Source organism: Sander vitreus, chromosome 15, assembly GCF_031162955.1.
Source record: "Sander vitreus isolate 19-12246 chromosome 15, sanVit1, whole genome shotgun sequence".
NCBI classification, from domain to species: Eukaryota; Metazoa; Chordata; class Actinopteri; order Perciformes; family Percidae; genus Sander; species Sander vitreus.
This window is the reverse complement of record NC_135869.1, coordinates 7,322,971-7,335,051: the sequence shown is the minus strand read 5'-3', so window position 1 is coordinate 7,335,051 and position 12,081 is coordinate 7,322,971. Positions and strand designations below refer to the sequence as shown.

Below are 12,081 nucleotides of genomic sequence, written 5' to 3'. Positions count from 1 at the left end.
AAAAATCCACGCAGACGCAACACAAATGCCACGCTCGTGCGACGCATCCAGTGTGTAACCGGCCTTAGGAGTTGAAGAGAGAATAAGTTGTTGCGTGGTCCTGATGACTCCGTTAAAACCCCATGCAGCTGGTTTAGAGCTCACCAAGCAGTACACACATTTATCTGCAATACGTTTGTATATAACAAATAAGTTATAGGAGTGTGGGTATTTAATCATTGTGGTTAACTTGTGAAATGTCTTGTGGGTCAAATCCTGGCAAACTAAATAACAGTTGAGTGTGAGCCATCTTGATAAAAATGTCGCTCTGTTGGTAAACCGGGGAAAACATTTTCTATGTGTGGATCAGTTGAAATCTACAAACTAAAAATTGACAAGAACTTTACTGAATGTGACTGTAAAACTAACTTCACCTTTAGTGACTGGTGTCTGCTTGGGTTTCTCCCTCTAATGTTGCATTTTTAAATCATAATAGCTAAAGACCTTAAAAAAATCCATTATCAGAATCTTGGAGAATCTAATGTTAAGTTGCACAGAAGCTTTATATGGGTAGTACCAAAAGCTATTAGCATAGACAAAATAGTTCCACATTTGAGTAACCCAAACAGGCAGGCCCAGCAGTTGGACTGACTGGCTGCGATCTGTGCAGCCACCACGGAAGGACAGATGAGAGCGGTACAAAGTGAACAGAATACCAAACCAGATACTTATTTGTCAGTTTAGTTCCCATTCCTTCCTCGTTCCCCCCCCCCCAAACAGACCGATAGACCCCAGCAACAACATGTCAGACACATACAAAGGGCAGCACGGTCCAGTCTATCTCTGCCAATATCATTCTTGGACGTACGTACGAGGCTTACAGAGGTACATACAAGCAGTTACACACACTGATAATGTTGTCGAAGTGCAGTGAGGAGAATGTGCTTCCATACAATCCAGCTACAGCATTAACAAACTTAAGAGAATGCAAATTGATTACTTTTTTTTCAGCTTAACTGTATCGCACCCATCCGCACAGACACGTGCGCACGCACACACACACACACACGTCGCAACCCCCTACCCCCCCTCCCTAATGTCCCAAAGCGCATCTAAAATCAAATTATAGATCTCCCCTAGACAAACCCAACACATTCCATTGGAATTCACGTGGATTTTATCATTCCTCCACACGTTTGCACCCCAACTTCCAATAATCTCCAGTCTGACCTTCCTGCACACAACCTCCACTTTGTGTACTTTTAAGCGTGTAACCCCACCATTACCTAACACACCCCATCATCCCTACCCCCCCCAACCCGCACCCCCCCTCCCCCCGCTGGCTCTGCCCTCTCCTCTCCAGTTGGGTTGAGCTGAGGTTGGTAGCTGTACAGTAAAATTGGGGGTGCAGTCTTTTTATGCTGAGCTGAAGAGGGGAAGGGTGGGTGGGTGGCTGGCTGGGAGGAGCAGGAAGGCGCAGGAAGGCAGCGCTGCTCAGTCATCTTCCAGTCCCTGGTTGAGGAGAAAGTTGGCCGCCAGGTTCTCGTTCTTCTCGCAGGCAAAGTAGGCCTGGATCACCAGAGCCTCGGGGAAGCCCAGCGCTTTCAACTGTTAGGACGAGATGCAGAGAAGGAAAGAGTAGGGAGATAGGAACAAAGGCTTTAAGAACAACAAGACCTGCAACTTTTTCTGTTTCTAATCTAACAATGTACAAACTAAAACAACAAAACTACAATTACTGCCTTGGATTACTTGGTTGTATGCCTCCGCCAACCAGCGCAGTTGTTGCAGTTTACGTCCATGTCTGTCCAGACTCATAATATATGTAGTGAAGACTTTGAAGGAATTTAATAAAAAAGGTATTAAGTGTATTTTTTTTTGTCGAAACATGGATCACACACACACACCTTCAACTCGGCAGGACAGAAGATCTATGCAAACGCCACAGTGCTGGAGACCAAATGTCTCCCCTTTTGTTCCTGAGCTATGCTGTTGAATAAGACGATACCATAAGGTGACGTGAAAGCGACAGAGGGGGCTGTCCTGAACAAACCCACCATTTTTAAATATACGAAATAAAAAGAAACGTCCTGTTTCACAGACATGTGACTAACAGAAATGGAAAAAATGTGTCCCTGAACAAAGGATGGTCAAAATCAAAAGTCAGTCAGTATCTGGTGTGGCCACCAGCTGCATTTAGTACTGCAGTGCATCTCCTCCTCATGGACTGCACCAGGTTTGCCAGTTCTTGCTGTGAGATGTTACCCCACATTTCTGGGGCGGGGGGCATGGTTCTCGCCCTTACCCTCTGATCCAACAGGTCCCAGATGTGCTGGGATTGAGATCCAGACTCTTCACTGGCCATGGCAGAACACTAACATTCCTGTCTTGCAGGAAATCGCGCACAGAAGGAGCGGTATGGCTGGTGGCATTATCATGCTGGAGGGTCATGTCAGGATGAGCCTGCAGGAAGGGTACCACATGAGGGAGGGGGATGTCTTCCCTGTAACTTTAGATTTTGACCATCCTTTGTTCAGGGACACATTTTTCCATTTCTGTTAGTCACATGTCTGTGAAATGTTGTTCAGTTTAGTTCTTAGTAGTTGAATTTTTTTATGTTCATACAAAGTTTTACGCATGTTAAGGTGGCTGAAAATGAAAGCAGTTGAAAGTGAGAGGACGTTTCTTTTTTTTTGCTCAGTATAGTTTAGCCAGCTGTTTTTTTTTTTTTTGCTGCCTCCAGCTTCATTTGAAACTAAATGTGTCTTCTGGCTGTGGCAACAACACACCTTCGAAGTTCTCTGTGTGTGTTGCGTGTTGCGTTAGGTCACGGCAGTTTACTGCGGCGTCGCTATGAAGACCAGCCACGCTGAGGCGGTACTAAAATCTGCAATGGAAAACGGACGAACAGTGCGGCGAGTCGAGCAGGTATCATGTAATGGAAAAAACGCCACAAGTGGACACGTGTGCCAAATTTGAAGAAGTTCCCAGCAGGTGTTCCTGACATAATACATTCGCAAGAATGGGAAGAACAACAGACGGAGAAACCCAAAAAACATGACGCCTCCGGTACAGATGCATAGAAACAAATTTTCAATATTCACCCTTTCGATGGCTTCCTTCTCCTGAGGTGTAACCTGGATGTAGTTGACAGGTGCGCCCTCCTCCCCTGCTGCCCCCAGCTCTCCAACTTCTGGTGCCTCTCCCCCCTCTCCCACTGGCTCATTCAACATCTGGATGAACAGCTCCTGATGCTGACTGATTTGCTGGGAGAAGAGAGAACAGATGAGACGTTAAGAGCCAATAGTTGTCATCTGACATGTATACGTAGGCTGAGATCCGTCAAATGAAGGGTTTGAGTGAACTGAGGCACTCAAGAGGGGTGAAGTTTAAAAAGCCTTAAATATATTCTGGGCTAAATCATTAAAACATGACCATGCGTTTCGGCCATTTAGGCCTTCATCAGGGCAAGTATAAAATGTTTGTCTTTGAGCTGTATCTTATAGCTCATTGGCTAGTGATCACATGGTAGAAAGTGTCACATGATTAGTGTGAACAGGTAGAGTCACATGGCAGACAAAGCAGTGATCACATCAATAATCAAACACAATATAAGGACCAAAAATAGCTTGATTTTGGAATGGTTTGATTGATAGGATTCACTGCGTTGTCAGTCATGTGACTCTACCTGTAACTCCAAACGCGTTGTCATGTTTTACTGATTTAGCCAAGAATATATTAAAGGCTTTTTAAACTTTACCCTCTTGAGAGCCTCAAACCTACACGCCCGAGCAGCACTCCATGCAGACTGCATTGTGACTAATGATGTGAATTTGCAAACAAAACTAAGTTGAAATACAGGCCGGCTTGCTTGTGTGCCTGCCTGTGAATAGCTGTGTGTGTGGCCATCAACGCGTTACCTGTAGAAGTTGAGGATTCTCTCTGCCTAGTTGTTGAAGAAGAGCTGGTAGCAGAGCAGGGTTCTGCTGGATGGCCTGTCTCATGTGCAAAAACTGGGGCTGGGTCCGCAGGAATGCAAGTGGGTTCTCGCCTAATGGATGTAAAAAAACAAAACTAATAACCATTAGCAAGAGAGCAAACTAAAATCAATGACATGCAGGACAATAGAGATGCATCAATACCTTCGATTGCCTACGCGTCTTCATCATTTTGCAAAACTAAATTTTCTACCATTTCACGTTCAAGTCCAGATTCATGGCTGAGCTGAGAAGTGTTTTCTCTGACCAACAATCCAAAAACCCCAAATATTCAATTTACAATAATAAAGACCAAGAGAAGTTGCAAATTCTTTCATTTTAGAACAATCAAATGTTTATCAGTGTTTTAAGCCCCCAACGTCTCACTAGGATTAGGCAGTGGTTATGGTTAGGGCTAGGTGTCTCGAAGTCGACGGTCACAGCGCTGCCCGGAAGGAGACGAGCTCAAATGTTTGGCATCTTTGCTCGAAAAATTACTTAATGAATTGATATCAAAATATTGATACGGTCTCGATCAACTCAATCGACTAATCATTGCTCAATCGACTAATTGTTGAAGCGCTAGTCCCATCAAACAAAATGCAAAATAAAGGAACAGAAAGTTGCCACCAAACCTGAACCTAAGAAGTCTAACAACAGTTCACACACAGTCACAGTAGAGACACATTCTGTGACTGAGTCATATGATGAGTCATTCCCTGCCACTGGGGCTATAACATTTATTAATTGTCGTCATCTGTACAGTAAATGTTTCCAGGACTAGCCTAGTCTCCTAAAGAATTTGATGCATGGATACTAGTCTTTCCTATTCACATATTAAAGATACGGGAGGCAGTTTTTAAAAACCCATTGATCAATACCCTACCACTGGGATTTTGTTTTTGATTGTTTTCACAGTAGGGAGGGACAGACAAATGTCGACTGGATGTATTTTTGGACTGAGTTGAGCGTGTGCCTCACCCTCTGATAGAGGTGGGGCTTCTGTGGGTCCAGACGCGGGGGCCTGCGCTGGGGGATTACTCTCCTGGACTGGGCTGCTGGGGATACCCTGGAAACACAACAATACAACTGTCCATCACACACGCACACATACATACATACGCCAAAGAACATGGAGGGATCAAAATAGTGCGAAGGCAGTGGATGTTAGTTGGCACCTGATAATTTGGTTTATATTAGTTGGAAATTACAACTCAATACACTTAATTTAACCCTGCACTGTTCATCATAATGGACAACTGCAGTATCCTTAAAATAACATACACTCAGTTGCCAGTTTATTACTGTAGATGCAACTAGCCAAAACTAAGGTAAGCTAATACAACAACCCTTTGTGGAGGGTTTTAATGTTCAGTTTTGTTATAACTGTTTTGAGGAGGAGTCGATTCATTTTCATGGGGATAATCATTACGAGGCTAATTGTTTTGTGGTGCTATACAATTCAAAAACTGTCTTGCGTTATGAAAAGGGTATATCATATTTTGTCCACCCCATATATATTAATGAGGTTAGACCAAAACAAATCTCAGTATGATATTAATTTACCTCACAGAGCAAAGCTTTATTAAGGAGGGAGGAACCGAGTGTGCTCATGTTCATGAAGCGTGTGTCACCATGATAGATTACACTAAAACTAAATCAAGAAGCAGAGTGGCTCACGCTGATTAACATCATGTTCAGCCTAGTTAGCCATCCTCTTCCCAAAATGTGACTTCTCCGCCGTGTGTAAAAGCAGCGACCAAACAAAGCCGAGTAGGGGCAGCTGCTGGTCGGGGAGAGCTCTGAGAGATGTGAGATGAAATGTGAGAGAGGATGCTGGAGAGAGCACAGCTTAGCCTATGTCTAGTACATTTTAGGTTAGTTCTATGTAGGAAATGACACATGGATTACCAGAATAGACTGACATGGTGGTCAGTAGGCACAACTGCTGCACAAAGAAGTTCAACTACATTTGTATAAAATAACTAGGAAAAACACTAAGAATTGAATTTAATGTTAAACCAGTGGTGCTTTTCAGACGTAAAAATGTTATCATTTGTCTGTGTGTGAGACTCACAGTGAGAAGGTACTCCACAGCTCTGTGGGGGTTGTTGAAACTGGCCCGTAGCGCAGCCACCACTCTCTCCCTTTCGTAGCCCATAGACATGATCTCTGTGAGCATGGCCTCGTACTCTGCACCAGTCACTGAAAACGCAACACACACACAGCATATTTATTATATTTGCACAGATACACCTCCGTGCATGACGATCAACACGGACATAAACAGAAAATTGCTTTTATAACCATACCTCCCATCCCTTAAAAGAAATACTCCACCAAAAATAAGTCCTTTTGTTTCCTAAAAGGTTTGTCCTGTATATTTACATTTATTCATTTGACACTTTTGTCCACAGCGACTAACCACTGTAGCTTGCTCCTTTGCGGAGGACGGCAGCTGTAGTCAGCGGAGCGAGAATATGCTGTATCAGCAGTTGTGATTTAACATTTTGATGCATCTTTTTGCTGTGACGGCGGGTGGAGACTATAAGTCACTAAATGTTGTGGACCTGACTACACCTGAGCTCCTTTATGACGAAGCAAGCTGCTACCAGGGGATACATCATATACATATCCCATGCTAGACATTTCCAGGGTTAACATAACTATAGAAATAGACCTAAGCCTTAAGTCACCACTGAGGAATGAGTCTTTCTATGCAAAGGTCGGACAATAACAAATGTAAAAAAATTAAAATAAAGAACTGAATCTTTAAAATTATACATACAGTTTATAACAACAAACACAATGGGCTTCAATAGCATCATGACTTATACTCTTTTAGATTCTCTATGTATCTAGTATGTTCATAATCTATGCATGGACCCAAACGGGAATCCCCATTGCCCTCTGAAGCACCACAATAAGGGATGTCGTACTTTTGTCACAGCCTAAATATAGAAAAAGTATGCATTGCACTGCTGACTGTAAAGTCCCTGACTCACAGCAGTAACTATTTCAGGCACAGCAAAACATAACCCAAGTTTTACACAAATGTTACTGCTGTGTTATTAACCCATTTATAACACTGTCTGAAATTGTACACTTATAGCAACTACTGGACAGCGTGCACATCTGGCAGGGATTAATTTGTTACCTACCCAGCGCTGAGGAGGCATCCAAACCCCCGCTGCTGGAGCTAGAAAACAAAGGTGGAGAGGAAAAAAAAACACTTCTGTGATTCCCAGGTGATGAGTAAAGCAATAGACACTGTTAATAACTGAATTTAGATATAAGCATCCATTCCATTAAATAAATATGCTGCTACTTTTTTTCTATACATTTGAATAATATTTGAATATTTAATGCTCAAATGCAGCCTGTTCTTAATACGTACTACACTACTCAGGCTTATGCATTGTCAATGCCACCATAAGCATGTGGTTGTTGTTACATATTCTGTCCACTAGAGGCACTTCTAACATTAGCCTGGCCTTGAAGAGGAACTACGTCATGGCGCATTGCACGCAACTTTGTTTATATTCATTTTCCACCACGAGCACACAGCTACACACAAACCAACAGAACTCTGTAATCAAATATTATCTAAGTGTAGTGAAGCGGCTCTGTTGTAAAGGCTAACGGTGCTCGGTTAGCACAGTGACAGCACAGCCGAAACAATTAGTCATAAACTAAGTAACAATAGTGTTAGCTAAGATGCTAACGGCATTGATAACTAAGGCAAACGGTGCTGTCACTACTATTTTAGTGATTTATAAGCAACCTGTTTCTTGCAGATTGTCACATTACTGAGAATACAGCTATTAGAAGGTAATATATGAAGTCGAAGCTACTCTGACAGCTGTAGGGTAGCTAACATAAACTTTAGCTGTCTCCATGAAGCTCCCAGCTAAGCTAACATTACTATAACTTGCGACGCAGTTAGGAAACAAGAATGAGCGAACTTATGTTAGCATAAGCACTTTGGCTCAGTGGATGTTGATTTTAAAATCATGTTAAAACTATTTCCCGTTCTTCCGATTTCCAGCCGCAGCCCGTCACTCTCCCCTAGCTCCGTGATGTTGTACTAATGTTACTCGGTACGTAACGTTAGCTTAGACCTCACAATGCCTTGTGTTTCTCACTCCCGCTAACTTATTGTTCATAAGACGTGACATGAGTGACACATGCAGATAGGCTAAGGCTACAAGAGGGAGATTAGCTAACGTTAGCCAACATATTTATAAAAATGTCCCATTCGAATAGTGATTTCAGCATTCATATAGTATTGAATTTTTTTTTTTACTATTCAAATTATATTCGACTTTCGGTATTTGTTCCAACAACCCGTGTGTGTGTATGTGTATATATATATATATATATATATATATATAAAATGTGTGTTATATTTAAGAAATGGATGTCAGAATTGTCTTCCTGAACACTGAATAACCCATGTTCCATAGTCATTTAGCTGATGATTTTATCCAAAGTGACTTCCAATTGCTACATATGTCAGAGGTAACACGCTTCTGGAACAACTAGGGGTTAAGTGTCTTGCTCAGGGACACATTGGTTGATGTATCGCAGTGGGAATCGAACCCGGGTCTCCCACACCAAAGCCATGCGTCATATCTACAATGCCACGCTCTGATCAAACAAAAAAAATGGTTTCAATAACACTAAGTTGTGTAATAGACAGGTTCTACCTGGCTGGCTGTTGTGGTTCTGTGGCTGCGGCACTTGGCTCCTCTTTGGCCTCCTCCGAGGGAATGGGGACAGCTGCTGGGGTTGGGACTGGGGCTGATGCTGGGATTGTGGCTTGGACAGCTGTTGACGTGGAGCCCGAGTCCTGTACAGGGGGCTTGGGGGCGTCTGAGGCCGGGGGTGAGGCGGCAGCTGCGGATTTAGCCTTTAGACAGTTCAGAAGAAGGTGCTGTTAGACGGCTGTGGCTAGAAGGGATACAGCTACGGCCTGCAAAATTACATAAACTTTTGCAAAATCTACGAAAATATAATTTTAATACTTTCACCCAGGAAACTCGTTCATTCCTCGGGAGTGCTTCAGTCCAAACCAAGATCTTTTTCCTAAACTTAACTACTCGTTTTGGTGTCTAAACTTAACTGTCGTCGCCATAGCTGTGTCCCTTCAAGCCTGAACCCTGTTAAGACTGGCAACTTAATAGTAAAAATGTCTGACATTAAACTCCAACAGAAAGTGTGTGTGTATATGTATGTGTATATATATATATATATGTGTGTATGCGTATATATATATATAAAACCTAACTGCCGACCATAGATTAGCTTAGTAAAGTTGAAAACCCCCCACACTTTAAAAACCCAATGTCATCTGAGTATTACAATCATTTCAGATCTTACCTTGGAAACCATCACTACAACAAAATTCTTTTCATCAATGTTGTAGTCCTTAATAGGTGTGTCATCTTGCAGGATTTTTCCGGCGTATATCAGCTTCTGTCCAGATACAGGAAAGTTGTCTTTTCCTCTTTCTGCTTCTATCTTCTCTTTCAAGGCCTTCACCTGGTAAAGAAGAGAGTCATCAAAATCAAGTACAAGCAATTTCTAATGGTTTCCTAATGCTTTTATTTCTACTGCGACTGCGGGACAGGCGCCCTAGCGGTTGGGGGGTGGGGGTCTATGACTTGCTCATGAGCACCTTGGCAGTGCCCAGGAGGTGAACTGGCATCTCTCCAGCTACCAGTCCACACTCCGTCCAAGTCCGTACGGGGACTTGAACCAGCGACCCTCCGGTTCCCAACCCAACTCCCTACGGACTGAGCCACTGTCACCCCAAAATAAGATTGAAGTTAGATATCTGAATGATATAGCTACACTTTAAGTGACCTAATGCCAATAACACAACATAATGTTAACTCAAAGTTGGCCTTGCTAGCTACACGTCAAAGATGTGAACATGCTAACAAACTTAGCCAGCTTCACAGTCCGCTACCAATGAGGCTAATCGTAATTAGCAGTGTCATAAGCGTTAGCATTAGCAATGGCACTCGTATCGTAGTGTGAAGCTTGGGCTCATTGCAGAAGTTACAGCATTACATACTAGATGACATCAGATATTACTGAAGAGCAGCAGCAGCAAAGGAACCACGACACAAACTTGAAACGATTATAAATTCGTTAGCAGTCGCGTCGCGATCGCTTTGTTAACGGGCTGTTCGGCTAGCTAACTGGCTAACGCTTGCTAGTTTGGTTTCGCGTTGTTTAGCAGCCGTTTCATGTGTGTTGCCAAACTCGTAACACGTGCTATTAATGGCGACCCTTTTGCCGAGACTACATAAAGTATTATCTCATTGTAAATATCAAATACAACGGTTTGGTCTTCACGTAAAGTTAAAACATAGGTCCGACAGCTGGGACTGTTAGCTAAAGTTAGCTAATAGCCACTCACCGTTTGTACGGGGTCTATCTCAATCTGAATGGTCTGCTGTTGCAGTGTTTTAAGCGTGATCTGCATGGTGGCGGTGGCTGACGTTGTGTCAGATGTGCTTCAAACGGAGAAATAGTTGCTCGCTAAGTAGTTAATTTGTTTTTAAAGTTGGCGTTTCTGGTAAGATAACGACAAGCTGACAAATGTGTGTATCCATGAGCACTCAGCAAATCGCCATCTTTGGTGACAAGCTGGTGGTGCGGCGAGAAAAGCTCCGCTGGAAGGTACGAGATCTCGTGCTGTACGACGTGACTATGGTAAGTCGTTTTAACGTTTGAAAGATTTCACTTTATTTTGTATTTTGAATAGTCATACTTGCAGTGTATCCAAAGGATAACAATTCAATATATCTGCAATTACAGTCCGACGGGTAAGAACAATAATTCAACATATCTCCAAATAAATGCAAGATTTCCATGATATTTATAATTTATTAGATTGATTTTGACAAATATATATTAAAAGCCTGTTATTCTATTTAGGCAAGCTGCAATTCGTTTAATAATGTCTATATAATCAATAATAATCAAGTTCTTAGTACAGAATTTTAATATCTCTAAAATGTTGACTTAATTTATAAATTATTTTGTATTATATAGCCTAATACAATGAATTTACAATTTAGTTTGATCAACTGTCTGAAATGTGAATTTCAAATATCTCACATTGGGTCGAAATTAAAATGAATTCTGCCAACAGAATAACATGATGAACTGCAAGAACTGATCAACCTTGCTTTGCATAAGATGGTTGGATGGTTATCTGAATCAATTCAAGGCTACTCCTGTTACTTAATATCTTAAATGATCTATGTTAAAGGTCCTGGGGGGAGGAAGTGCTGCAGTATGATGACCATAACCTCCTGTCTTCAAGGAAGATGTATGTATTCAGGATGCATACTTCTACTTTAAAGGAATAGTGCCATATTTTGGAAAAAACACGATTTAGATGAGAGAATTGATGCCACTCTCATATTTGTCCATCAAATATGTAGCTGGTAGCTAGCATCTAGCTTAGCTTAGCACAAAGAGTGGAAACAAGGAAAGAGCTAGCCTTGCTCTGTCCAAAGGGCCAAAATCCAGCACCTCTAAAGGTCGGTCATTTTTTGTTGTTGTTGCATATTGTTTGTTGAATCGTCCACAAACCAAAACGTCAAAATGATAAGTTGGTGTTTTACAGAGAGTTGTGTGCGGGACTATTTCTTGGCTGGTATCAGTAAGTTCCTGAAGTCTTGTCGTCACCTTGAGGCTAGCTGTTTCCCCCTTCCTTCCAGTCGTAATGCTAAGCTGACTAGCTGGGTGCTTGCTGTAGCCTTATATTTACCATGGAGACACAATGGTTTTCTCATGGTATTATCTTCAAGAAAGCAAATAAGAGTGTTTCCCAAAAAAGTAGAGCTGTAGCTTTAAAATACATCCTGATTTATTTCACTTAAAATTACATCAGAATCTCTTCATTATTATGGTGTTTTGTTGCTCTTTCTTATTACTTTTGTATTTGGATGATTAGGTGAATTAGGCAGACACAAAGACGGATTGTTCCATTGTCCCAAATCCTTGTTGTTGTTGTTTTTTATAATTTTTAACACAAAACTGTAAGCTTAAAATGACACCAACCACTGTGATTCTTACCACTGAATGACAACATCAGCAGATC

General features: G+C 42.0%; 1 protein-coding gene across 1 annotated transcript; it reads right to left on the bottom strand.

Annotated features, from left to right (window-relative positions):
* Nucleotides 1–518: 518 nt before the first annotated feature.
* Nucleotides 519–10,633, bottom strand: rad23aa (RAD23 homolog A, nucleotide excision repair protein a). The gene is made up of 9 exons (XM_078270392.1): nucleotides 10,387–10,633; nucleotides 9,339–9,500; nucleotides 8,666–8,868; nucleotides 7,118–7,155; nucleotides 6,034–6,161; nucleotides 4,938–5,025; nucleotides 3,900–4,030; nucleotides 3,084–3,245; nucleotides 519–1,587 (listed from the first exon to the last, which is right to left on the bottom strand). Exons 1-9 carry the CDS (start codon nucleotides 10,450–10,452, stop codon nucleotides 1,474–1,476), a joined length of 1,092 nt encoding a protein of 363 aa, XP_078126518.1. The 5' UTR covers nucleotides 10,453–10,633; the 3' UTR covers nucleotides 519–1,473.
* Nucleotides 10,634–12,081: the final 1,448 nt, after the last annotated feature.

Bases quoted from the DNA above. Each gene is read 5' to 3' on its own strand.
- rad23aa (XM_078270392.1), bottom strand. From the start codon at position 10,452: ATGCAGATCACGCTTAAAACACTGCAACAGCAGACCATTCAGATTGAG. The intron at 7,156-8,665 runs GTAGAACCTGTC...TTTGTTTTCTAG, and splicing joins GAACCACAACAGCCAGCCAG to CTCCAGCAGCGGGGGTTTGG. The intron at 3,246-3,899 runs GTAACGCGTTGA...CTCTTCTCCCAG, and splicing joins AGAATCCTCAACTTCTACAG to CAAATCAGTCAGCATCAGGA.